This window comes from Nansenia antarctica (assembly GCF_963989245.1).
Source record: "Nansenia antarctica genome assembly, chromosome: 16".
Taxonomy (NCBI): Eukaryota; Metazoa; Chordata; class Actinopteri; order Argentiniformes; family Microstomatidae; genus Nansenia; species Nansenia antarctica.
In genome coordinates this window covers 1,964,292-1,988,237 of record NC_137686.1, presented here as the reverse complement: position 1 = coordinate 1,988,237, position 23,946 = coordinate 1,964,292, and the positions used below count along the sequence as shown (strand labels likewise).

At 43.8% G+C, this 23,946-nt stretch overlaps 1 protein-coding gene across 1 annotated transcript in view; it reads left to right on the top strand.

Annotated features, from left to right (window-relative positions):
• Positions 1-314: 314 nt before the first annotated feature.
• sntg1 (syntrophin, gamma 1) overlaps positions 315-23,946 on the top strand; it is a gene marked incomplete at both ends in the record, with an annotated part of 41,532 nt that continues 17,900 nt past the window's right edge. Inside the window, 10 exons of the mRNA XM_080546540.1 lie at positions 315-341; positions 14,191-14,325; positions 16,233-16,289; positions 16,466-16,523; positions 16,614-16,657; positions 17,247-17,288; positions 17,622-17,724; positions 18,348-18,430; positions 18,818-18,948; positions 19,849-19,978. Coding sequence (XP_080402666.1) covers positions 315-341; positions 14,191-14,325; positions 16,233-16,289; positions 16,466-16,523; positions 16,614-16,657; positions 17,247-17,288; positions 17,622-17,724; positions 18,348-18,430; positions 18,818-18,948; positions 19,849-19,978 — 810 coding nt within the window. The remainder of the gene's footprint in view (positions 342-14,190; positions 14,326-16,232; positions 16,290-16,465; positions 16,524-16,613; positions 16,658-17,246; positions 17,289-17,621; positions 17,725-18,347; positions 18,431-18,817; positions 18,949-19,848; positions 19,979-23,946) is intronic.

The window sequence follows — 23,946 nt, the reverse complement described above, 5'->3', positions numbered from 1 at the left end:
TGCAAGCAGTTTTGTTTTGATATGAAATGATATGAAATGATATGAAATGATATGAAATGATATGAAATGATATGAAATGATATGAAATGTCTCTGTCACCCTGGTGCTTGCTTGGAGGATTCGTGCTTCTGTCAACTCAGGACCATGTCTAACTCAGGACCATGTCTAACTCAGGACCATGTCTAACTCAGGACCATGTCTAACTCAGGACCATGTTTAACTCAGGACCATGTCTAAGTCTTTTATTCAATAGGCTCATTCCATTTTCCTATCTTTTCTTTTCCAGGGCAGTTTCCCTCACTGTACCATAGCACATGGATTTCAATACTTCAAATGAAAAGGTAGGCAAACGGTTGAATAGATTTCAGTTCTCAGCAATTTCTCTAAGAGATAACACGAACAAGTTGGTCTTTTTACAGCCCTGAGTATGATGTCTTCTCATTCGACTGCGTGCTGTCAGATTCAAGTGCTGACACGCGTTGACCTTTGCGCCCGCGACGAGTGTCATTGAAGGAGGAATCTAGGAATGCATCCGGCCCCGGTAGAAATGTCGTTGTTGCGTATCTGGCTCTGTATCTGTCTCTGTATCTGGCTCTGTCTCTATCTCTGTCTCTGGCTCTGTATCTGGCTCTGTCTCTGGCTCTGTATCTGGCTCTGTCTCTGGCTCTGTCTCTGGCTCTGTATCTGGCTCTGTCTCTGGCTCTGTCTCTATCTCTGTCTCTGGCTCTGTATCTGGCTCTGTCTCTGGCTCTGTATCTGGCTCTGTATCTGGCTCTGTATCTGGCTCTGTATCTGGCTCTGTCCTGTATCTGGCTCTGTATCTGGCTCTGTATCTGGCTCTGTATCTGGCTCTGTCCTGTATCTGGCTCTGTATCTGGCTCTGTCTCTGGCTCTGTATCTGGCTCTGTATCTGGCTCTGTCCTGTATCTGGCTCTGTATCTGGCTCTGTATCTGGCTCTGTATCTGTCTCTGTCTCTATCTCTGTATCTGTCTCTGTCTCTGGCTCTGTATCTGGCTCTGCATCTGGCTCTGTCTCTGGCTCTGTCTCTGGTTCTGTATCTGGCTCTGTCTCTGGCTCTGTCTCTGGCTCTGTCTCTGGCTCTGTCTCTGGTTCTGTATCTGGCTCTGTATCTGGCTCTGTCTCTGGCTCTGTCTCTGGCTCTGTCTCTGGCTCTGTCTCTGGCTCTGTCTCTGGTTCTGTATCTGGCTCTGTATCTGGCTCTGTCTCTGGCTCTGTCTCTGGTTCTGTATCTGGCTCTGTCTCTGGCTCTGTCTCTGGCTCTGTCTCTGGCTCTGTATCTGTCTCTGTATCTGGCTCTGTATCTGGCTCTGTCTCTGGCTCTGTATCTGGCTCTGTCTCTGGCTCTGTATCTGGCTCTGTATCTGGCTCTGTCTCTGGCTCTGTATCTGGCTCTGTCTCTGGCTCTGTATCTGGCTCTGTCCTGTATCTGGCTCTGTCTCTGGCTCTGTATCTGGCTCTGTATCTGGCTCTGTATCTGGCTCTGTATCTGGCTCTGTATCTGGCTCTGTCTCTGGTTCTGTATCTGGCTCTGTCTCTGGTTCTGTATCTGGCTCTGTATCTGGCTCTGTATCTGGCTCTGTCTCTGGCTCTGTATCTGGCTCTGTCCTGCAGTGTAAATTGTTAATGTACACAGTATCTGATTGGGGATGATGAAGGAGATAATGATGGGAGGGGATTAGAATGGAGAGGAATGATGAAACAGAGGATGGGATCAGAGATAAGGGTAATTACATGAATGCACTACAGCAGGTCAAACACACTACAGCAGGTCAAACACACTACAGCAGGTCAAACACACTACAGCAGGGCTGGATGAAGCCTCATAGACACACTCAGCCTGATGAAGCCTCATACACACACTCAGCCTGATGAAGCCTCATACACACACTCAGCCTGGTGAAGCCTCATAGACACACTCAGCCTGGTGAAGCCTCATAGACACACTCAGCCTGATGAAGCCTCATAGACACACTCAGCCTGGTGAAGCCTCATAGACACACTCAGCCTGATGAAGCCTCATACACACACTCAGCCTGGTGAAGCCTCATACACACACTCAGCCTGATGAAGCCTCATAAACACACTCAGCCTGATGAAGCCTCATAGACACACTCAGCCTGGTGAAGCCTCATAGACACACTCAGCCTGATGAAGCCTCATACACACACTCAGCCTGGTGAAGCCTCATAGACACACTCAGCCTGATGAAGCCTCATAGACACACTCAGCTGGATGAAGCCTCATAGACACACTCAGCTGTGTGAAGCCTCATAGACACACTCAGCCTGATGAAGCCTCATACACACACTCAGCCTGGTGAAGCCTCATACACACACTCAGCCTGGTGAAGCCTCATAGACACACTCAGCCTGGTGAAGCCTCATAGACACACTCAGCTGGGTGAAGCCTCATAGACACACTCAGCCTGGTGAAGCCTCATAGACACACTCAGCTGGGTGAAGCCTCATAGACACACTCAGCCTGGTGAAGCCTCATAGACACACTCAGCTGGGTGAAGCCTCATAGACACACTCAGCCTGGTGAAGCCTCATAGACACACTCAGCCTGGTGAAGCCTCATACACACACTCAGCCTGGTGAAGCCTCATAGACACACTCAGCTGTGTGAAGCCTCATAGACACACTCAGCCTGATGAAGCCTCATAGACACACTCAGCCTGATGAAGCCTCATAGACACACTCAGCTGTGTGAAGCCTCATAGACACACTCAGCCTGGTGAAGCCTCATAGACACACTCAGCCTGATGAAGCCTCATAGACACACTCAGCTGTGTGAAGCCTCATACACACACTCAGCCTGATGAAGCCTCATAGACACACTCAGCCTGGTGAAGCCTCATAGACACACTCAGCCTGGTGAAGCCTCATACACACAGTCAGCCTGATGAAGCCTCATAGACACACTCAGCTGTGTGAAGCCTCATAGACACACTCAGCCTGGTGAAGCCTCATAGACACACTCAGCCTGATGAAGCCTCATAGACACACTCAGCTGTGTGAAGCCTCATACACACACTCAGCCTGATGAAGCCTCATAGACACACTCAGCCTGATGAAGCCTCATAGACACACTCAGCCTGGTGAAGCCTCATAGACACACTCAGCCTGGTGAAGCCTCATACACACACTCAGCCTGATGAAGCCTCATACACACACTCAGCCTGGTGAAGCCTCATACACACACTCAGCCTGATGAAGCCTCATAGACACACTCAGCCTGATGAAGCCTCATAGACACACTCAGCTGTGTGAAGCCTCATAGACACACTCAGCCTGGTGAAGCCTCATAGACACACTCAGCCTGATGAAGCCTCATAGACACACTCAGCTGTGTGAAGCCTCATACACACACTCAGCCTGATGAAGCCTCATAGACACACTCAGCCTGATGAAGCCTCATAGACACACTCAGCCTGGTGAAGCCTCATAGACACACTCAGCCTGATGAAGCCTCATAGACACACTCAGCCTGATGAAGCCTCATAGACACACTCAGCCTGGTGAAGCCTCATAGACACACTCAGCCTGATGAAGCCTCATACACACACTCAGCTGTGTGAAGCCTCATACACACACTCAGCTGGATGAAGCCTCATAGACACACTCAGCCTGATGAAGCCTCATAGACACACTCAGCCTGATGAAGCCTCATAGACACACTCAGCCTGATGAAGCCTCATAGACACACTCAGCCTGATGAAGCCTCATACACACTCAGCCTGGTGAAGCCTCATAGACACACTCAGCCTGGTGAAGCCTCATAGACACACTCAGCCTGGTGAAGCCTCATAGACACACTCAGCCTGGTGAAGCCTCATAGACACACTCAGCCTGGTGAAGCCTCATTGACACACTCAGCCTGGTGAAGCCTCATAGACACACTCAGCTGTGTGAAGCCTCATAGACACACTCAGCCTGATGAAGCCTCATAGACACACTCAGCCTGGTGAAGCCTCATAGACACACTCAGCCTGGTGAAGCCTCATAGACACACTCAGCCTGGTGAAGCCTCATTGACACACTCAGCCTGGTGAAGCCTCATAGACACACTCAGCCTGGTGAAGCCTCATAGACACACTCAGCCTGATGAAGCCTCATACACACACTCAGCCTGGTGAAGCCTCATAGACACACTCAGCCTGATGAAGCCTCATAGACACACTCAGCCTGGTGAAGCCTCATACACACACTCAGCCTGGTGAAGCCTCATACACACACTCAGCCTGGTGAAGCCTCATACACACACTCAGCCTGATGAAGCCTCATACACACACTCAGCCTGGTGAAGCCTCATAGACACACTCAGCCTGGTGAAGCCTCATAGACACACTCAGCCTGATGAAGCCTCATAGACACACTCAGCCTGGTGAAGCCTCATAGACACACTCAGCTGTGTGAAGCCTCATAGACACACTCAGCCTGGTGAAGCCTCATAGACACACTCAGCTGTGTGAAGCCTCATAGACACACTCAGCCTGGTGAAGCCTCATAGACACACTCAGCCTGATGAAGCCTCATAGACACACTCAGCCTGGTGAAGCCTCATAGACACACTCAGCCTGGTGAAGCCTCATACACACACTCAGCCTGGTGAAGCCTCATAGACACACTCAGCCTGATGAAGCCTCATAGACACACTCAGCTGTGTGAAGCCTCATAGACACACTCAGCCTGGTGAAGCCTCATACACACACTCAGCCTGGTGAAGCCTCATAGACACACTCAGCTGTGTGAAGCCTCATAGACACACTCAGCCTGGTGAAGCCTCATACACACACTCAGCCTGGTGAAGCCTCATAGACACACTCAGCCTGGTGAAGCCTCATAGACACACTCAGCTGTGTGAAGCCTCATAGACACACTCAGCCTGGTGAAGCCTCATACACACACTCAGCTGGGTGAAGGAGCATCTTGCGCTCCTCACTCACTCACGTGCACAAAGAGAGACAGACGCACGCACGCACGCACGCACGCACGCACGCACGCACGCACGCACGCACGCACGCACACACACACACACACACACACACACACACACACATTCTCTTCACCACCACAGTCTCAAACCTTTAATTTCAGGCAGATTATCCAGGATTTTATAAACAGAGTTAAGATACATGTAAATGTCATGTTTTACCTGCAATCAAGCCGTTCTGTCTAAGAATAGCTTTCACACAAACCTCCATGTTAATCTGTGACTAATGTATCCCAGGTGACAGTGTTGTCAAGGATGCTGACTGAGACTGGTGCATTTGTTCCATTAGTAATCTTGTCAGGTGAAGGTGTTTTATTTAGACGTATCTGTAGTCTCAAGGACAGGACAGGCATTCCAATCAGCCAGTGGAGATGTTGCTATGCAGAATGCAAATGTATGCGCATTAGCATGTTTGAAGATGAATCGTTGTGGGATATTAAAATTCCTCAACTCTTCTCCTGCTTAACCCTGAGACATGCATATGAACAGTAGGAATATTCTATTCAATTCTTTACATTTCACTGGATCTTGGATTGTTTGAGGAAATAAAATGGAATATTTAACAAGAGACTTACTTATTTATTGTTTCTCGGTTTATTATAAAGATAAAGTGTCATGAGCAGTAGGCTCACTTTTTATATACTTAAAAAGTATTCATTTCTTACCTCATCATTATCCAAAATACATTAGATGCAGGGATGTTTCGTTGTGTAATTATGTGACAGCAGCTGGTGAAAGAGGGAACAAAGGACCAAAGTCATTTTTCTGTTTTTTACCTGTGCTTAAACTACAGATTGTAAGCTTTCAAATGATGTGTCATACATTGAAATCTTTTTTTTTTTTAACACGACAGGTGTATTTCAAATACTGAATGGAAGAAAAGTGACTCTAACCACAGCCACAGCTACAAACGCTGCTAACAGCTAGCGGCTAACGCCAAAGCTCCACTTACAGCGTTGCGTCACCTCGCCATTGGCGTTGCGTCAACTTCCCGTTGTCCATGCTCCACCTAGCGTTGCGTCAACGTCACGTTCTACCTGCTCCACCGTCATTTGTTGCATATAAAAATATATTTTTTTCTACCTCAAGTATCAGCCGTTCGTCATCCATTTCTGCAACAAGTGTCAAGGACCTGTGGTGATTCACAGCTGACTCGCGTGAATAGCAATTCGCGGTCTGGTATTATCTCTACTAGTGGATTAACCGCAGTGGTGATTCAACAGCTGATCAAAAATACATCAAGTAGACTACAAACAGAGCAAAACAAGAAAACAACACCAGAAAACAACCAATAGGGTATACAATTATAACCGACAACCAATATGTGACAGCTCCTGGTGAAATGTGCAACCAGAAGGCAAAGTAATTTTTCAGTTTTTACATGTGCTTAAACTACAGATTGTAAGCTTTCAAATTATGTGTCATACATTGAAATTTGAGAACATTTTAACACGACAGGCGTATTTGAATGGTTGGTACACCTCAAACACTGAATGGGAGAAAAGTGACTCTAAACGCAGCCACAGCTACGAACGCTGCTAACAGCTAGCGCCTAACAAAACACATCGCTACGAACGTCTAAACTGTATTTTAATAACATCACAACATGCTGAGAGAACATCGACATGCTAAAAACACATAACTACACATAACAAAATGAACACACAGTCCTTGCTTTTGAACACGAGCTAAAACGAAAGTATGTTTACAAGTCAAGTCTCCCTTGGTAGCCTCCGGCAAACAAGAATAATGAATCCAATCCACAAATGTTTACAAACAAGTATTTAGTGATCGTTAAACTGTTGTTTATTATATCGAGTGGGTACTTTAAAACTTCAAGTTGGTGTTATATTAGATATTGTTGTCACAATAAGTTTCTCTTCTTCTCCCCTTCCAGTGAGCGTGTTGTTTGCAAGTTCACCAGTTGCTGCCACATATACAATTGTAAATATACAATTGATCTCATTGTGACGTCTGCGTTCGCCGTCAAAAATCAAACTTCGCAGAATTTTTACTTTGGACGCAGCCATCGGACGCAATGCAATGCTGGCGCAACGCAGGCAGTGGAGCACCTTTCATTGATTACAAAAGCTTTGATCCCAATTCCGGACGCAACGCACATGGGACACAACGCTCGATGGCCATAGTGGAGCTTGGCCGTAACAAAGCACATCGCCACAAAGGTCTAAATTGTATTATAATAACATCACAACATGCTGAGAGAACATCGACATGCTAAAAACACATAATTAGTTGAACACACAGTCCTTGCTTCTGAACACGTCCTAAAACTAAAGTATGTTTACAAGTCAAGTCTCCCTTACCTCCCTCCCTTGCCTCCGGCAAACGAGAACAGTGAATCCAATCCACAAATTATAAGTATTTAGTGATCGTTAAACTGTTGTTTATTATATCGAGTGGGTACTTTAAAACTTCAAGTTGGGTGTTATGAAAAAAAAAGAAAACTAGATGTTGTTGGTTGATTGACAACAAACTTTCGATACACTTAGGAAAGACAGAGTCCAGTTTATTTGATAAATACAATCTTGACTAAATACAAGCTTAAGAAAAGTAACTGTTGTGTATTTATCTTATTGGTTATGAATCAAAGAACAGTTATTGTGTTTAAGACGATTTAATCAAAGTTCAACACAGACATACATACAAATGTATACATACATACGTCTCCTCTGGCTCGGGTGGTGAAAGAGGCCGCTCTCCCCCTAGCCTGCTTGTTTTGTTCCCCTTGTAAGAGGGGAGGGGCCAGAGTGTATGTGTGTGTGTGTGTGTGTGTGTGTGTGTGTGTGTGTGTTTATAAGGGTCCCAACCCCCAGAGGTCTCTGTTGGTCATCTGGTTGCCATAGAACCCTCATTGTTAGAGGGCATCATGCCCTTGCATGCCCTGGTATGTGTGTGTTTAAAATATACTACATATTCATACATAGATCATACATACTACATAGATCTTTGGGTCTCACCCTGGTTCATCACAATATGTAAATACAGTCACAGGCCATAGCCTATCACCTTATCTAGATGGTCATGAGGGCCGTCCCCTGTGATGTCACTATGGCCTCAAGTCAGGGGGCTATTGCCCAACATTGCACAACACTCAGGGGGCTATTTGCACAACATTGCACAACATTCCCCTACAGCATTTATACAGGCCCCTATCATACTATTGTGTGTTTAAGTAGAAATACACGACATAACACAATCAAGGTACAGTGTGAAGGAAGTATTATCGAATCAAGTGTCAAATACCTAGGGGTCTCTCCACCAATCTGTCTCTGGGGAGGAAGTTGCAGCTACAGTTTTATCTAAAATTGCTAAAGTTTTTATATCGCCATACTCGATTTATGAATTCTAAGATTAAAACACTTTTAGTAGCTGCTTTAATACAGTGTCAGTTTGATTATGCATGCTCCGCATGGTATAGCGGACTTTCCCGAAAAAAATTAAGAACAAATTGCAGGTAGCACAGAATAATGTCATTATTAGATATACTTAATGCTCCTCCCAGGACACACATAGGACCCATGGAAATGAAAGAAGTTGGTCTGTTACCTGTAGAGGATCGAGTAAAACAACTAAAACTCAACTATATGTTTGATAGTTCATAACCGGGCCCCTGAATATATGAATTGTAACATAGATATGGAGAGAAATATACATGATTATAATACATTATAATTTATATTATGTCATGCAGTGTTCCTCTTGTCAAAACTAAAACAGCAAGAAGCTCCTTTTTCTATACTGGGATTTCTTTATGGAACCATCTGCCTCTGCATATTAAGCAAAGCCAAAGCAAAGCCTTCTTTAAAACAAAAGTGAAGTCATATTTATGGGTAGAACTAATGGCTCACCCTTAAGAAAGGGAGGGTGATTCCGATTTGTTCTGTTTCATTTATGTTTCCATGTTGTGTTTTAATGTGTGTTTTTTATGCTGTGTTCTTATGCTGTCTTTATGCTGTTTTTACTGTATGCCGTTTTATGCTGTGTGATGTTTTGTTTTATTTCATTTTATGTTTCCATCGAGGACCACTTTGGAAATAAGTGTTTTAAATAATGCTTTCAAGTGCTATCCTCTGGACATTACTTAGTGTCATGATGCGTAAATGATCCTATGTAAATTCCTAATAAAAATCTAATCAAATCAAATCAAAAATCAAATCAAATCAGTTGACACAGTAAGTTTCACTTTCACTTTTTGACCCCTTCGAGTGGTGTGGTTTGCAAGTTCACCAGTCAAAGTCACAAATGTATGTTTTGCAAAGTTTTGGCTTGACTAGGGAGTGTGTCATTGATTTTCAACAACTTACATACTTACTTGTACCCTCTCTCACCAGCTGCTGTCACATATGCATTGCCCTCTGTAAGTATTGGGACAGTGAAACATTAGTTTCTTCTTTTGGCTCTATACTCCAAATGTTTGGATTTTAAATCAAACCACTCCTACGAGGCAAAAGTATGTATCAGCATTGAGGGTGTTTGTGTTCATGGAGAAAAACATATCGAAAGATTTGTAGCGGCTTGTTTGTAGCAACTTGATCAACGGTGGGTGGATTTTCCCACATAAGGACATCCATAAAGCAACTTGGGTGTTTGCTGACCATACAACAGAACATCTTTGACCACATCTGCATTAGCCAAAGGTTTAGGCACTCACTGCTGGATGTCAGAGTTAAAAGAGGATCTGATGCTGGATCTGACCATCACCTTGTTACAGCAAGGATCTGACCATCACGTTGTTACAGCAAGGATCTGACCATCACCTTGTTACAGCAAGGATCTGACCATCACGTTGTTACAGCAAGGATCTGACCATCACCTTGTTACAGCAAGGATCTGACCATCACCTTGTTACAGCAAGGATCTGACCATCACCTTGTTACAGCAAGGATCTGACCATCACCTTGTTACAGCAAGGATCTGACCATCACCTTGTTACAGCAAGGATCTGACCATCACCTTGTTACAGCAAGGATCTGACCATCACCTTGTTACAGCAAGGATCTGACCATCACCTTGTTACAGCAAGGATCTGACCATCACCTTGTTACAGCAAGGATCTGACCATCACCTTGTTACAGCAAGGATCTGACCATCACCTTGTTGCAGCAAGGATCTGACCATCACCTTGTTACAGCAAGGATCTGACCATCACCTTGTTACAGCAAGGATCTGACCATCACCTTGTTACAGCAAGGATCTGACCATCACCTTGTTACAGCAAGGATCCAGCTGACATTGAAATGCACGAAACCCAGAGAAGGACGAGTCAAATTCAATTTCAGGATATAGGCATCATCAAAGATCCCAGCCACCCCAAACACCCCAAACACCCCAAACACAGTCTGTTTGAATGGATGACGTCCAAAAGGCGAAGCCTTTTCTGGAGCCTCAATGCCCAAACTCAGAGGCTAAGCCACAGCTCCTCCCCCAGGCCATCAGGCTCATAGCCACAGCTCCTTCCCCCAGGCCATCAGGCTCATGAACAAGCCACAGCTCCTCCCCCAGGCCATCAGGCTCATGAACAAGCCACAGCTCCTCCCCCAGGCCATCAGGCTCATGAACAAGCCACAGCTCCTCCCCCAGGCCATCAGGCTCATAGCCACAGCTCCTTCCCCCAGGCCATCAGGCTCATAGCCACAGCTGCTTCCCCCAGGCCATCAGGCTCATGCTAAGCCACAGCTGCTTCCCCCAGGCCATCAGGCTCATGAACAAGCCACAGCTCCTCCCCCAGGCCATCAGGCTCATGAACAAGCCACAGCTCCTCCCCCAGGCCATCAGGCTCATGAACAAGCCACAGCTCCTCCCCCAGGCCATCAGGCTCATGAACAAGCCACAGCTCCTCCCCCAGGCCATCAGGCTCATGAACAAGCCACAGCTCCTCCCCCAGGCCATCAGGCTCATGAATAAGCCACAGCTCCTCCCCCAGGCCATCAGGCTCATGAACAAGCCTACAGCTGCTTCCCCCAGGCCATCAGGCTCATGAACAAGCCTACAGCTGCTTCCCCCAGGCCATCAGGCTCTAACCCTAACCTAAGCCACAGCTGCTTCCCCCAGGCCATCAGGCTCATGAACAAGCCTACTGTTGACTATCATCCACAAGCACACCCCATGCATATGGACTACCTAAGCTTAAGCTCACATTCACTTTACTACTGTCACTTATGTCCTGTACTATTGACACTTTTTATTGAGTTATGCCTAGTGCCTTATGGTCTTATGGTCTGGTGCCTTATGGTCTGCACATTGTAAGATACTGCTAATTGTAAATAATCTTATTTGTCACTTATGTCCTGTACTATTGTCACTTTTTAAAATATTTATATATGTTATCTTGAATTATGCCTATTGCCTGTCTATTTGCAATGTCAGGAACCAAAGCCTAAGAATTTTACTCGATTTTAGAATAATGTGACGTAACAATACAGTTGCAACTTAAACCCAAGATCACTGGAGCACACATGTAAAGATCACTGGAGCACACATGTAAAGATCACTGGAGCACACATGTAAAGATCACTGGAGCACACATGTAAAGATCACTGGAGCACACATGTAAAGATCACTGGAGCACACATGTAAAGATCACTGGAGCACACATGTAAAGATCACTGGAGCACACATGTAAAGATCACTGGAGCACACATGTAAAGATCACTGGAGCACACATGTAAAGATCACTGGAGCACACATGTAAAGGTCTGAAAACCACATGTAAAGAGACATGAAGAAGTGGAAGGAAACAACAAACCCTGGCTATCCACAGAAACGTACCAGGAAGTGAACACTCCAAGGGGAGAAAGGAGGAAGTGAACACTCCAAGGGGAGAAAGGAGGAAGTGAACACTCCAAGGGGAGAAAGGAGGAAGTGAACACTCCAAGGGGAGAAAGGAGGAAGTGAACACTCCAAGGGGAGAAAGGAGGAAGTGAACAATCCAAGGGGAGAAAGGAGGAAGTGAACAATCCAAGGGGAGAAAGGAGGAAGTGAACAATCCAAGGGGAGAAAGGAGGAAGTGAACAATCCAAGGGGAGAAAGGAGGAAGTGAACACTCCAAGGGGAGAAAGGAGGAAGTGAACACTCCAAGGGGAGAAAGGAGGAAGTGAACACTCCAAGGGGAGAAAGGAGGAAGTGAACAATCCAAGGGGAGAAAGGAGGAAGTGAACAATCCAAGGGGAGAAAGGAGGAAGTGAACACTCCAAGGGGAGAAAGGAGGAAGTGAACACTCCAAGGGGAGAAAGGAGGAAGTGAACACTCCAAGGGGAGAAAGGAGGAAGTGAACAATCCAAGGGGAGAAAGGAGGAAGTGAACACTCCAAGGGGAGAAAGGAGGAAGTGAACAATCCAAGGGGAGAAAGGAGGAAGTGAACACTCCAAGGGGAGAAAGGAGGAAGTGAACAATCCAAGGGGAGAAAGGAGGAAGTGAACACTCCAAGGGGAGAAAGGAGGAAGTGAACACTCCAAGGGGAGAAAGGAGGAAGTGAACAATCCAAGGGGAGAAAGGAGGAAGTGAACACTCCAAGGGGAGAAAGGAGGAAGTGAACACTCCAAGGGGAGAAAGGAGGAAGTGAACAATCCAAGGGGAGAAAGGAGGAAGTGAACACTCCAAGGGGAGAAAGGAGGTACTACACCAGAGCATTAAAGGCCATAGCACAGAAAGAATAGGAAGCAGCAAACAATAAAGTGAAAATAGTGTCTGAATGGAAAAAAAGAAGAACATCAAGGATTTAGCACAACAGGCAGAGGAAGCAGCAGGAGAAATCAATCTGAAGGAACTCTACTTAACCACAAAAAAGCTCACATCCAAGTTTATGGAGCTTAGGGAGTGCAAAAACTACAGAGAAATAATTCTGCTTTCAACACCAGGGAAGGTGCTCAACCACATTCTACTGGAGAGGCTTAAGAAGGTGGTTAATGAGAAACTGAGGGATAACTAGGCTGGCTTCAGAAATAGTAGATCCTGTGGAGACCAAATAGCCACCCTCAGGATTATTATTGTGCAATCCATCGAATGGAACTCTCCTGTCTATGTCAATTTTATAGATTTTGAAAAGGCTTTTGACAGTGTGGATAGGGAGATGCTGTGGAGATGTACAGAAACATCTTGTTTGCCCGAGTAGCAAGTTAATGCCTCCAAACTCATGGGTTCAAACAGACTGCCATAGCAACTAGGTCGACTTTTTCAGGGCCATAAAATGGAAAGTTCTTGACTGGCCAAGTCAATCGTCATATTTAAAATCCAATCGAACATACATGTCATTAGGTTAGGAGTTATGTTTTGCATTTATAAAGTGTTGATAACTGGCTCCTGATTGTAAGCTCCCTAAACTAATGAATTGTAATTCCACAGTTCAGGGTTAGGGTTAGTCATTGAATAATACACTTATTGTAAATGATGTATTAACTCATTATAGACCATTTACAAAACATTTAGAAAGGGTACAGTGTAAGTAAGTAAGTAAGTAAGTAAAACTTAATTTATATAGCACCCTTCTCAGCACGAATGCACAGGGTGCTTTACATATTTACATATATAAGGTGTAATCATACTGTACTAATGTTTTGAAACATAATATAAGCAATATAAACACATGAACACACATGAACATAATATACTCTCTAGTGGTGAATAATTACTGTGTTTAGCTCATTAAACACTTTAGGTTTCTTTAACAGTAGTTAGGCTTTCAGATCCTGGCATTCAGAGCATTGCATATAATATATGACCGTTGCTCTCCAGTGTAACATTGTACATTTAACAAGCTTAGAAGAACAGAAGAAGACACTAGCCCAACCTTTGACATGACTTGGAAGCCCTTCACTGACCACCTGAGTAAGACCACCATTCAACCAGATGATGATTAGATTAGATAAGATATGTTTTTGTAATGCTGCCTACATGCTGTTATACATGCCTACTGAACCAGCTCACCTGACCACCCCAATCGGTAATTGTGTATTGGTGGTGGTGTATTGTCTATGTTCATGTCTAAAAAATCAATAAAAAGAATTAAGAAAAAAAAAAGAAGAAGACACTAGCCATACTATAGACACTGTCTGTATCACATGCTCCATGTCTCTCCGATGACGTTTCATTTCATGACCAGTTCATTTGGACATGGAGTAGTTGCTAAATGAGTTTGCCACTTTTATTACTTACAGACAAAGACCGGGATTTATCTGCTGCAAGATGGTAACGAGGAGCCCTTCAATATTCGACTGCACTTGGCTAAAGACATTCTGACCATTCAAGAGCAAGATGTCATCTGCATATCGGGCGAGCCATTTTACTCCTGTGTAAGTAACACAACCCGTTCAATAAATACTGCACAAACACCTCACATCTCTTTCACTCTCCGCTGTCTTTCAATGTCCACTTGAGGTGGACACACATCATTTTCAATTAATGATGCGTAACTGAAGGCAACAATATGCTGTCCAGATATTGACCATGGACGACTGTATGGGCTTGTGAAATGGACTCTTGTTCATCTTGAATATTAAAATGTTTAATTCATGTCATGTGTCACATCTTGCCTGATAATTCACATGCACTCAGCTCGCTGGAGAATTGTCTCCGAGGTATAAAACTTTGGATGTCCCAACATTTTCTACAACTAAATCAGGACAAAACTGAGATACTTGTCATTGGACCAAAACCACAAAAAGACAAATTGTCGAATATCATGGGAACCTTGTTACCATGGGAACCTTGCTTTCAAACTGCAAACATGAAGCTAAGAATCTAGGTGTGATTATAGATTCTGACTTAAGCTTTGAGCCTCACATCAAATCTATCACAAGAAATGCTTTTTATCATCTACGGAATATTGCAAAAGTTAGAAATGTTCTCCGGCAAGCTGATGCAGAAGTGTTAATGCATGCTTTTATTATTACCCGTTTGGACTATTGTAACAGTCTCCTTTCTGGTCTTCCGAAGAAAGCTATTGGCCAGCTGCAATTAGTCCAAAATGCAGCAGCAAGAGTTTTAACCACAACAAGCAGAAGAGCTCATATAACTCCTATTTTAGAGACTCTACACTGGCTTCCTGTTAAGTTCAGAATAGATTTCAAGATATTTCTGCTTGTTTATAAAGCTCTCACTGGCACAGCACCAGAATATCTGAAAGACCTTTTGCTAGCATATCAGCCCAATAGAGCTCTCAGGTCTCCTAATGCTGGTTTTCTCTGTGTACCACATGTACAAAAGAAGAGATTTGGTGAGGCTGCATTCTCATTTTATGCACCCAAATTGTGGAATGCACTGCCAGTTTACATTAGGGATGCAAGCTCAGCAAATATGTTCCACTCAAGACTAAAAACACATCTTTTTAATATTGCCTTTAAATGACTAAATAATTAAATCATGATTATATAATGATTGGAGCACTTTGAGCTGCAACGTTTGCAGGAAAAGCGCTATACAAATAAAAGTTATTATTATTATTATTATGATGATTATTATTATTATTATCTGCATGCATCATTTCAGTGTTTGAAGTGCCAGGCTCTAGGACCCAGTGGTCAAGCAATCTTGCCCTCAGCCTTCCTGTATTACACCTGTCCCATATAGGTCATTTAAGTCTGTACCATAAAAGGTGAAACAAGCATAACCATGATTAACATTTTGCATTATTGGCCAGGGATGTACTGTAGTGGAGGGTAAGCACAACACATTTACACATTTTAAAGGTAGCGTTTACAGGCGCATTCCGCATTTTCTCCAGTGTCCAGCATTTACCCAGAAGTTTATCTACCAATACATGCCTCTTGTCACTCTCTCCCTCAACCACTCAGAGACTCACCCTCACTCTCCACTTTTAAATCCCACCTCAAAACCTACCTGTTCTCCCATGCATACAACCTTCCCTACCCCTAACCATCTCCCCTAACCCTGCCACATTGCTGTGTTAATTGTTCCCTGTGCCTGTTCTTTAACTCTGTGTTCTATGTGCTCATGTTATCTGCTGCTTGTTGTTTCTGTGTTTTCTGTTTTTCCTATTGTCAGCGTCTTTGAGCCCCGGAAAAGCGCTATATAAATATAATGAATTATTATTATTATTATTATTATTATTATTATTATTATTATTTATTTAAATATGTTAGTCAGCTCTGTTCTACTTGCTTGTGCACCTACAATATGTAAGGCTTAACATCTCCCTAAACACCTTCTTTTTGTTGTACCTGAACCAAACACCTTACAGGAGAGGACAGTAACAATCAGAAGACAGACCATTGGAGGTTTTGGCTTGAGTATCAAGGTAATTTACACTCTCCCAAATGTGTCTTTTAATTCACACTCACCTAATGCAATGTAGTGTTTATGTCAACATTTATTAACAGCAGTAGCTGTGAGCTATGGTAGAAGATAGATTTTCTCTTTCCTCTATGTGTTCCTCTGCCTTGGCAAACTAAGTCCTCTTTATTCATCTCCTAGGGTGGTGCAGAACACAAAATCCCTGTTGTGATTTCAAAAATATCGAAAGAGCAAAAGGGTAAGGTTTTTAGTGTTTGTTGTTTTCGAAGCCTGTCCTTCTCATCACAAGTGTGTTTTATTGACACAAACATGATGTCTTTTTTTGCAGCTGAACTCTCTGGGCTGCTTTTCATCGGAGATGGCATCCTCCAGGTACATGATGAGTTTCTTTCCAATTCCAACTCCCTCACACTCTGCAGATGTTTAACTCCCTCACACTCTGCAGATGTTTAACTCCCTCACACTCTGCAGATGTTTAACTCCCTCACACTCTGCAGATGTTTAACTCCAAACCAAAACATAGCTGCTCACTGAGCCATGCCGTGAGGCAGACTGGGAGACGATTTGCAGAACGGCATTAAGATCTGCATGACAACTGTGAACTCCAGTACATTGTTTACAGAGAATCCATTTTAAACTCTGATAACACTGTTCATGTTGACAGTTTTAAACTCTGATAACACTGTTCATGTTGACAGTAAAAAAAAAAAAAAAATGCAGAATACACAAACCTCTTTCAATTAAGGATAAGGATAATGAGATAAGACAATTCAACCATAAATCTAAACAGAAAAACATTTTAGGGCCATTTAAAAGTGACAGTTATGATTATACATTCTGACAGCTTGCTTATACCTATCAAGGTTCATCTTGAGCCACGTTTTGAAATGTGTCTCAATGATGTTACACCAAGATCAATGGTTATGAATCATAACATAACTAACTAACTGTTGTTTTCTAGATAAATGGGATAAATGTTCGAAGCTACCGACACGAGGAAGTGGTAAGCCGCTGACTGATGGCTCGTATTTCGCTGAAGCTGCAACACTTGCAACATTGTGTCTTGTTCACTTTCTTGTCCATAATCTTATATCTTTTATCTACCATAATCTTATATCTTTTGGACTTGTAAATCCTGTTTTTACAGTTGTATCCGATCCATATGTATCATCTCCAAAATGTGTGAGGGGCGTAACGCCAAGGTTCTTAAACTAATATCTACCAGACTTGGAATTCTGAGGGAATTTTGCATCCCATCCATCATCCAAATACACAGCCAAGAGCGGCTTATGGGGCGATGTTGTACAGTAAATAATTCATCATTTCCGATTTCCAGGTGCAGGTTTTACGCAACGCAGGAGAAGAAGTTACACTCACCGTCTCTTTCTTAAAGAAGACGCCTGCTTTTCTGAAACTGCCGCTCTGTGAAGACTGCACATGTATGTGTGTCGTTCCAAACCTCACGGTAACAGGTGAGGGAACAGGTGTGCAGACTTCTGTTCCGGTCTAGAGGTAACACACCTGTTTCATATGAATAAACCCATGGTGATGGTTCGGTCTGGCCGTGGTGAATTGGATCTGGTTTGTTAGTCTGTTAGTGCAGCTGGGCTGGAACAAAAGCCTGCACACCTCCAGCAGCATGTCTCCTGGACAGAAGTTGGAGATGTCTAAAAGAAAGTCTGAAATACACTTAAAGTACACGGCAGACCTGTCATTGACCTGTCATTGACCTGTCATTGAGGTGATGTCATACCTGTCATTGAGGTGATGAGATGATATACAACATTTCTTCCCTGAGCTGACGAAAAAAAAAGAAAAATGTGGTGTCAAAATAGGAAAAGAAAACTAGATTGATATGATCTTTTGAAAATAGGAATTCATCATCGGTGTAAATCAGACATAGAGGACAGGATATGTCCTTGTAGAAAATTACTGTAAGGTGATTCATGCATTGCCTCACTGGGTTATTACCCCTGAAAGAGAGCTAGACAGAATAGTTCCTCTGAACATTTATTGTAACAAGATGTGAAGTTCTCTTTCTTTGTGATGTCTTTTCTTTTAGGTGTCCCCAGTGATCAGAGTAGTGGGACCTCGTCCCCCCTGTGTGACAGCGGTCTGCACCTGAACTACCATCCCAACAACACGGTACAGTCTGGCTTCCTCAACCTAGACTGATTCCAACCTACACTGATTCCAACCTAGACTGATTTCAACCTAGACTGATTTCAATCTAGACTGATTTCAACCTAGACTGATTTCAACCTAGACTGATTCCAACCTACACTGATTCCAACCTACACTGATTTCAACCTACACTGATTTCAACCTAGACTGATTTCAACCGATTTCAACCTAGACTGATTCCAACCTACACTGATTTCAACCTACACTGATTTCAACCTAGACTGATTCCAACCTAGACTGATTCCAACCTAGACTGATTCCAACCTACACTGATTTGAACACAGATTTGTGTTTTTAAATTGCGGAAGCTTCAGCTGTATCTCCACTTACACCCCGCGCCCCCTCTAGGACACCCTGTCCTGCTCGTCTTGGCCCACATCCCCTGGGCTCCGCTGGGAGAAGAGATGGGTGGACCTGCGCCTTATCCCTCTGCTCCACTCCCGCCTGTCCCAGCACCTCCCTGGGTCAGATGTCTGCAGGTGAGCCTATGGAGGGGGGGGGGCTGTCACTGTCACTTCCTGTCCCCTAAACATATTTACATCTAAGCTAAAAACCTTCATGTTTTGCAACAGTTATGGTTAAACGCTAACACTTCCATCCATGTCTTTTTATTTATTTCCATTATCTTATTCATTATCTTATAAAATATGTATCTATATATATATATATATATTCTTATCATTTTATTTTTAATCTGTTTACCATTCCCCTCTTGATGTATTTTTTTTCATGTTATATGTAAAGCACTTTGAATTGCCCCTGTTGTATGAAATGTGCTATACAAATAAACCTGCCTTGCCTTGCCTGGTGTTAAGATTGTGTTGTTGTACAAGAATGTGACAGACATCTAGGTGTAATTGCAATATAATTGTATAATTATAATATAAGCGGCGAACAATCAACGGCAGCGTCCTCTCTCAACCGGCATTTTTTGAAAAGCTCAAATTTGTATCAAGGTTTTACCAAAGTCCTTTTCAAAGGTCTTACTGTCTCAGAATTAACCTCTGTAGTTAGTTGACCACGGGCAATTAGATCCTATAATTCAAGGCAAAAAACTGCAGAAAACTCAGGAGCTCACTTTTCTTGCTTCCAGTTATCAGGTGATGATGTCCAAGGTGTCCCCAGCACTACCTTAATTAGGCCCCTATACTTTCTTTTTATTATTACTTGATCTTTTCGGTTTGTAAAGCGTCTTTGAGTGTCTAGAAAAGCGCTATATAAGTCTAATGCATTATTATTATTATTATTATTATTATTATTAAGAATGTAATACAATAGACCTGTAATAAAATAGATTTTTATTGGGATTTTTAAAATATTTGATACGATGATCAAATACGTTTGCGTGATGAGCACAACTAAATATATTTTTTCTTTAGGAAAAATGCTTTTCAAGTCATAGCTGTGGATGGAGTCTGCAGTGGCGTGATCCAATGTCCTGCTGATGAGGATAGCCTGGAATGGCTGCAAGCAATAGCAACCAACATATCAGCTCTCACCAAGCACAATGTGAGTAACTGACGTAATAGACCACTCCTGTGGCCGAGCTGGCAGACGTGAGGAAGATAATCGCAAGGTTTTTCTTACACTTGAACAGCCACGGTTTAAATGTTGATGATGCATGTGGCTGTAAAAGTGATTCAGCAGCAACACACTGCTACGTACTAGCCTTGGGGGGTTGTTATTTAGCCGTCTAAACACTAGTCCTAACCTGGAGTGTGGTATAGGGGCAAAGACAAGGATAGAGAAAAGGTGGTGTGGTTTTCTAAGAAGAATGACAAATAACAGCATTGGGTTAGCTTAGCAGAAGGGTGCAGCGTCCTATCACTGCCTGGGCCAGCTGCGTCTGACCTCCCTGGAGCGGCCTGACCGGGCGGCGGTCCATGCCATAGTTTGTTCAAGTTCAACAGAAACAAAACTGTTTTTCTAACAAAAGAGTCCATGGGTTTTCCTGACGTGTGGATTATTGCGGCGGTTCTTCACCCGTCTCTGGAGACCCACCTGAACGTTACTGAGGTGATTACTGGTCCTCTTCCAGTGTACGCATGCGCAGTGCACTCATTCACACACATGTATCAACAGTGCTTCTTAACATCCATATCTCTCAGTGAAAACCAGACCATACAACATGTGGAGGAAATGGAAGGAAATGGAGAGAACTATCACTTTCCACTCCTCCTAACTACACAGTAGTGTAACGAGCGTGTCAAGGGGTTAAATAGGTTTTTGTCACGTTGTTAAATAAAGTAGCGTCACATATACGTCACATATACGTATTAGCTAGTCACATGTCATACCACGGGTGAAACACTCTTAACATTTTTAGAGCATTAGGTCACCATAATTGTGTTTGGCACTTATAGTACTGCATACATTGACTGACTCCCTCAAGCTAACCAGTGTACTTTTTCATATTCATCTAGAAATCATCTTGATGGATGATTTAATAATGATGCCAAGAGGTGTCAGGCACAGTGAACCAGACCTGTGGAGGTGTGAGACTGTGCACCTCATTCCTCAGATGTAACAGAGCTGTGGAGGTGTGAGACTGTGCTCCTCATTTCTCACACTGAACAACTGTGAAGAAAGCTTTCCCTTCCATCTGTGTTCCCCCACGGTGGGACTGAATTGTGATTTTGTTTTGTTGTCCCTGCGATATGTCTCTGTCTCAGATATTCCAATTGAATACAGAATATTGAATATTATATTGAATACAAAATAAATGTCAAATGAAACAAAATATCCTGCTCTTGTTATGTTTTTAGAATTTGTTTGAAACAAATTAGGCTTGAATGAGGAAGTGGACATGGCTAAAGCCAGGAAGCAATATGAGACACGGTCTGGTGAAAGGGGTAACAAGTCAGCAGCCCATTTAATGTTCAGACTTTTATTTAGAAAATAACAGCGTTGTTGAAAATCAGTGACACACTCGCTAGTCAGCTAACACAGCTTGTATTGTGAGCCTGCTAACAATGTAAAGTAATGTTATAGTTAACTAGGTAACAATGTAAAGTAGTGTTCTAGTTAACTAGGTAACAATGTAAAGTTGTGTCATAGTTAACTAGGTAGCAGTGGGGATTACTCACCGAATCCATTGCATTGCAATATTTTGCCTTGACTAGCGAGTAGGGGTGTAACGGATCGCCCCCCACGGTTCGGCACGCATGTGTACCGCGGATCAATTACAAAATGTAACCAAGTAATAATATTACTTAATATTAGTTAATATTGTTGTGTATTTATCTTATTGGTTATGAATCAAAGAACAGTTATTGAGTTTAAGACGATTTAATTAAAGTACAAAAACAGGGTATACATATACGGTACCAACACTGGAGCCTGGTGTCTGTTCTCCTCTGCTGGGCTGGCTGGTCAAGAGACCGCCCCTTGGGTCTCACCCTTATTTATCACAATATGCAAATACAGTCACAGGCCATAGCCTATCACCTTACCTAGATGGTCAAGAGGGCAGTCACCTGTGATGTCACTATGGCCTTAAGTCAGGGGTCAGGTCAGACCACAAGAGCCATTCCACAACACCCAGAGGGTGTTCCGAAACTAACTAACTAACTGCAGTACTCACCGCCTCATCGTTCCTGTCCCCCGGCTCTGTGTTGCCGACCGACCCGCTGCGCGCCGCTCTCAGACATCGCTGGCCTGGCCGTGCCGTGCTACTACCCTCGTCCCGGGAGGTAGCCACCGCTCCCTCCCCGGCTCGGGGGTTGCCATCTCCGCAGGTGAGTGTCGGTCCTTCCCAGCCTTCACTCACTGCTGCGCGATTTGGTCGCTGGCATGGCACGGCTAGGCTGGCCGGCCGCGCGGGTTCGGTCCCAGGCTGGCAATACTGACGACAACGGCAACGGCGGCACCGCCTGTCGTTTTGCCCTGGACTCCCGGCCATCTCACCTGCCCCCCACCTCCCCCTGCCCTTCTCTCGTCTCACCTACACTCACTGAACCACAACCATCGCCTCACTGCTGCTGCTGCCACCAAGGCAGGCATTCTCCACTGCCGCCGCCACATCCATCGAGGCTCCCAGCAACATCGACACCGGACTCTACACCACCCCCCCCCCCTCCCCGTTCGCTGACTCTGTGTTCCATGTTACTTGTTGTTGTTACTTGTTGTTTTTGTGTGTCCCCATGTGTATCATATATTGTCAGCGTCTTTGAGCCTTGGAAAAGCGCTATATAAATTTAATAAATTATTATTATTAATTATTATTATTATTAAACGACCACAAAACAAAAACAAAAACACAAAACCCCACAAACTGCAACTAAGACACCAAAGAAAAAAAAAGAAAAAAAATAAATAAACAACAACAGACAGAAAAACTACACCAACACACAACACAAGAAACATAATAACACAGACCAACTCAGCACCAGTACCAGTAACCAAAAATATCATATAAACCAAACACAAAACAATCAACAATAAAAAAGAATCCTAAAAATAACAATACAAATTAATCTAACCACAGTACATCATACATATTTCAACACAAAAACTTCCAACGACCAACGTCTTCTTGTAACTTGCATCTTCAGAACAACCTTTACCGCTGTCTCAGATTGATAACCTTTCCTAGTCAGGAGCTTTTTCTTCGTTGCGCTAGGAACAGAACTTCTTTCCTATCTTTGTATAACCACCACATCACTTCTCAACTGACCTCAATCACATACGATATAGAAACAAACAAACAATACACAAATAATGACATTCAGTTATCATAACACATAATTCTCCAACAGTAAGCATAGGACAAAGGGAATGCATTAATGCATAGATCTTCACCTCAGGTGAGGACTAGTCTTCTGAAAAGTTCATCAACGTGGACTGAGTGACTGATTTTCCAAAAACAGTCAATGAGGCCCTGTCTCCTAAGAAAGTCAAAAATCATGTCTGCTATAATAGGTGCTCCTATCTTAGCAAAATAAGTTTCCCATGCCCCTAAGACCGTTTCCAGCCATGCTATCATCTGCTGTCCATTCCCGTCGTTCCCTTTGATCTGCTGCTTCACTACCCTATTCATAGTCTTTAATCTTTTCCTAACTGGTCGTCGTCCGTCAGTGTCATTGAGGTTCAGGCAGTCGTCTGGTCCCCTCCCACGCTGATCAAGGTCTGGGGAGTCGCCCTCAGCATCATCTGAAGCATGATGCAGGCACTCGTCAGCATCCCCAGTAGCACAGGTGTCCAGGCTTTGGACACTCCCAGGCTGGACCTCCAGACTGTCAACACTCTCTGCTTCGTTGGTTTCTGGTTCATTGGCATCTGGACAGCTTTCCACTGTCCCCTCGGTTTCAGGCATTGCCGGTAATGTCACTGGCTGTAACACTGGCATTGCCACTGGCTCTGGCAACACCACAGCATCTCGTCGTAGCTCCTCCTTCTCAGGTTCTCTGGGGACCTCGGCACCTGTTGGCACAACATCCTGCCTACTCTGTACATCCACCCCCCTGTCCACCACCCGT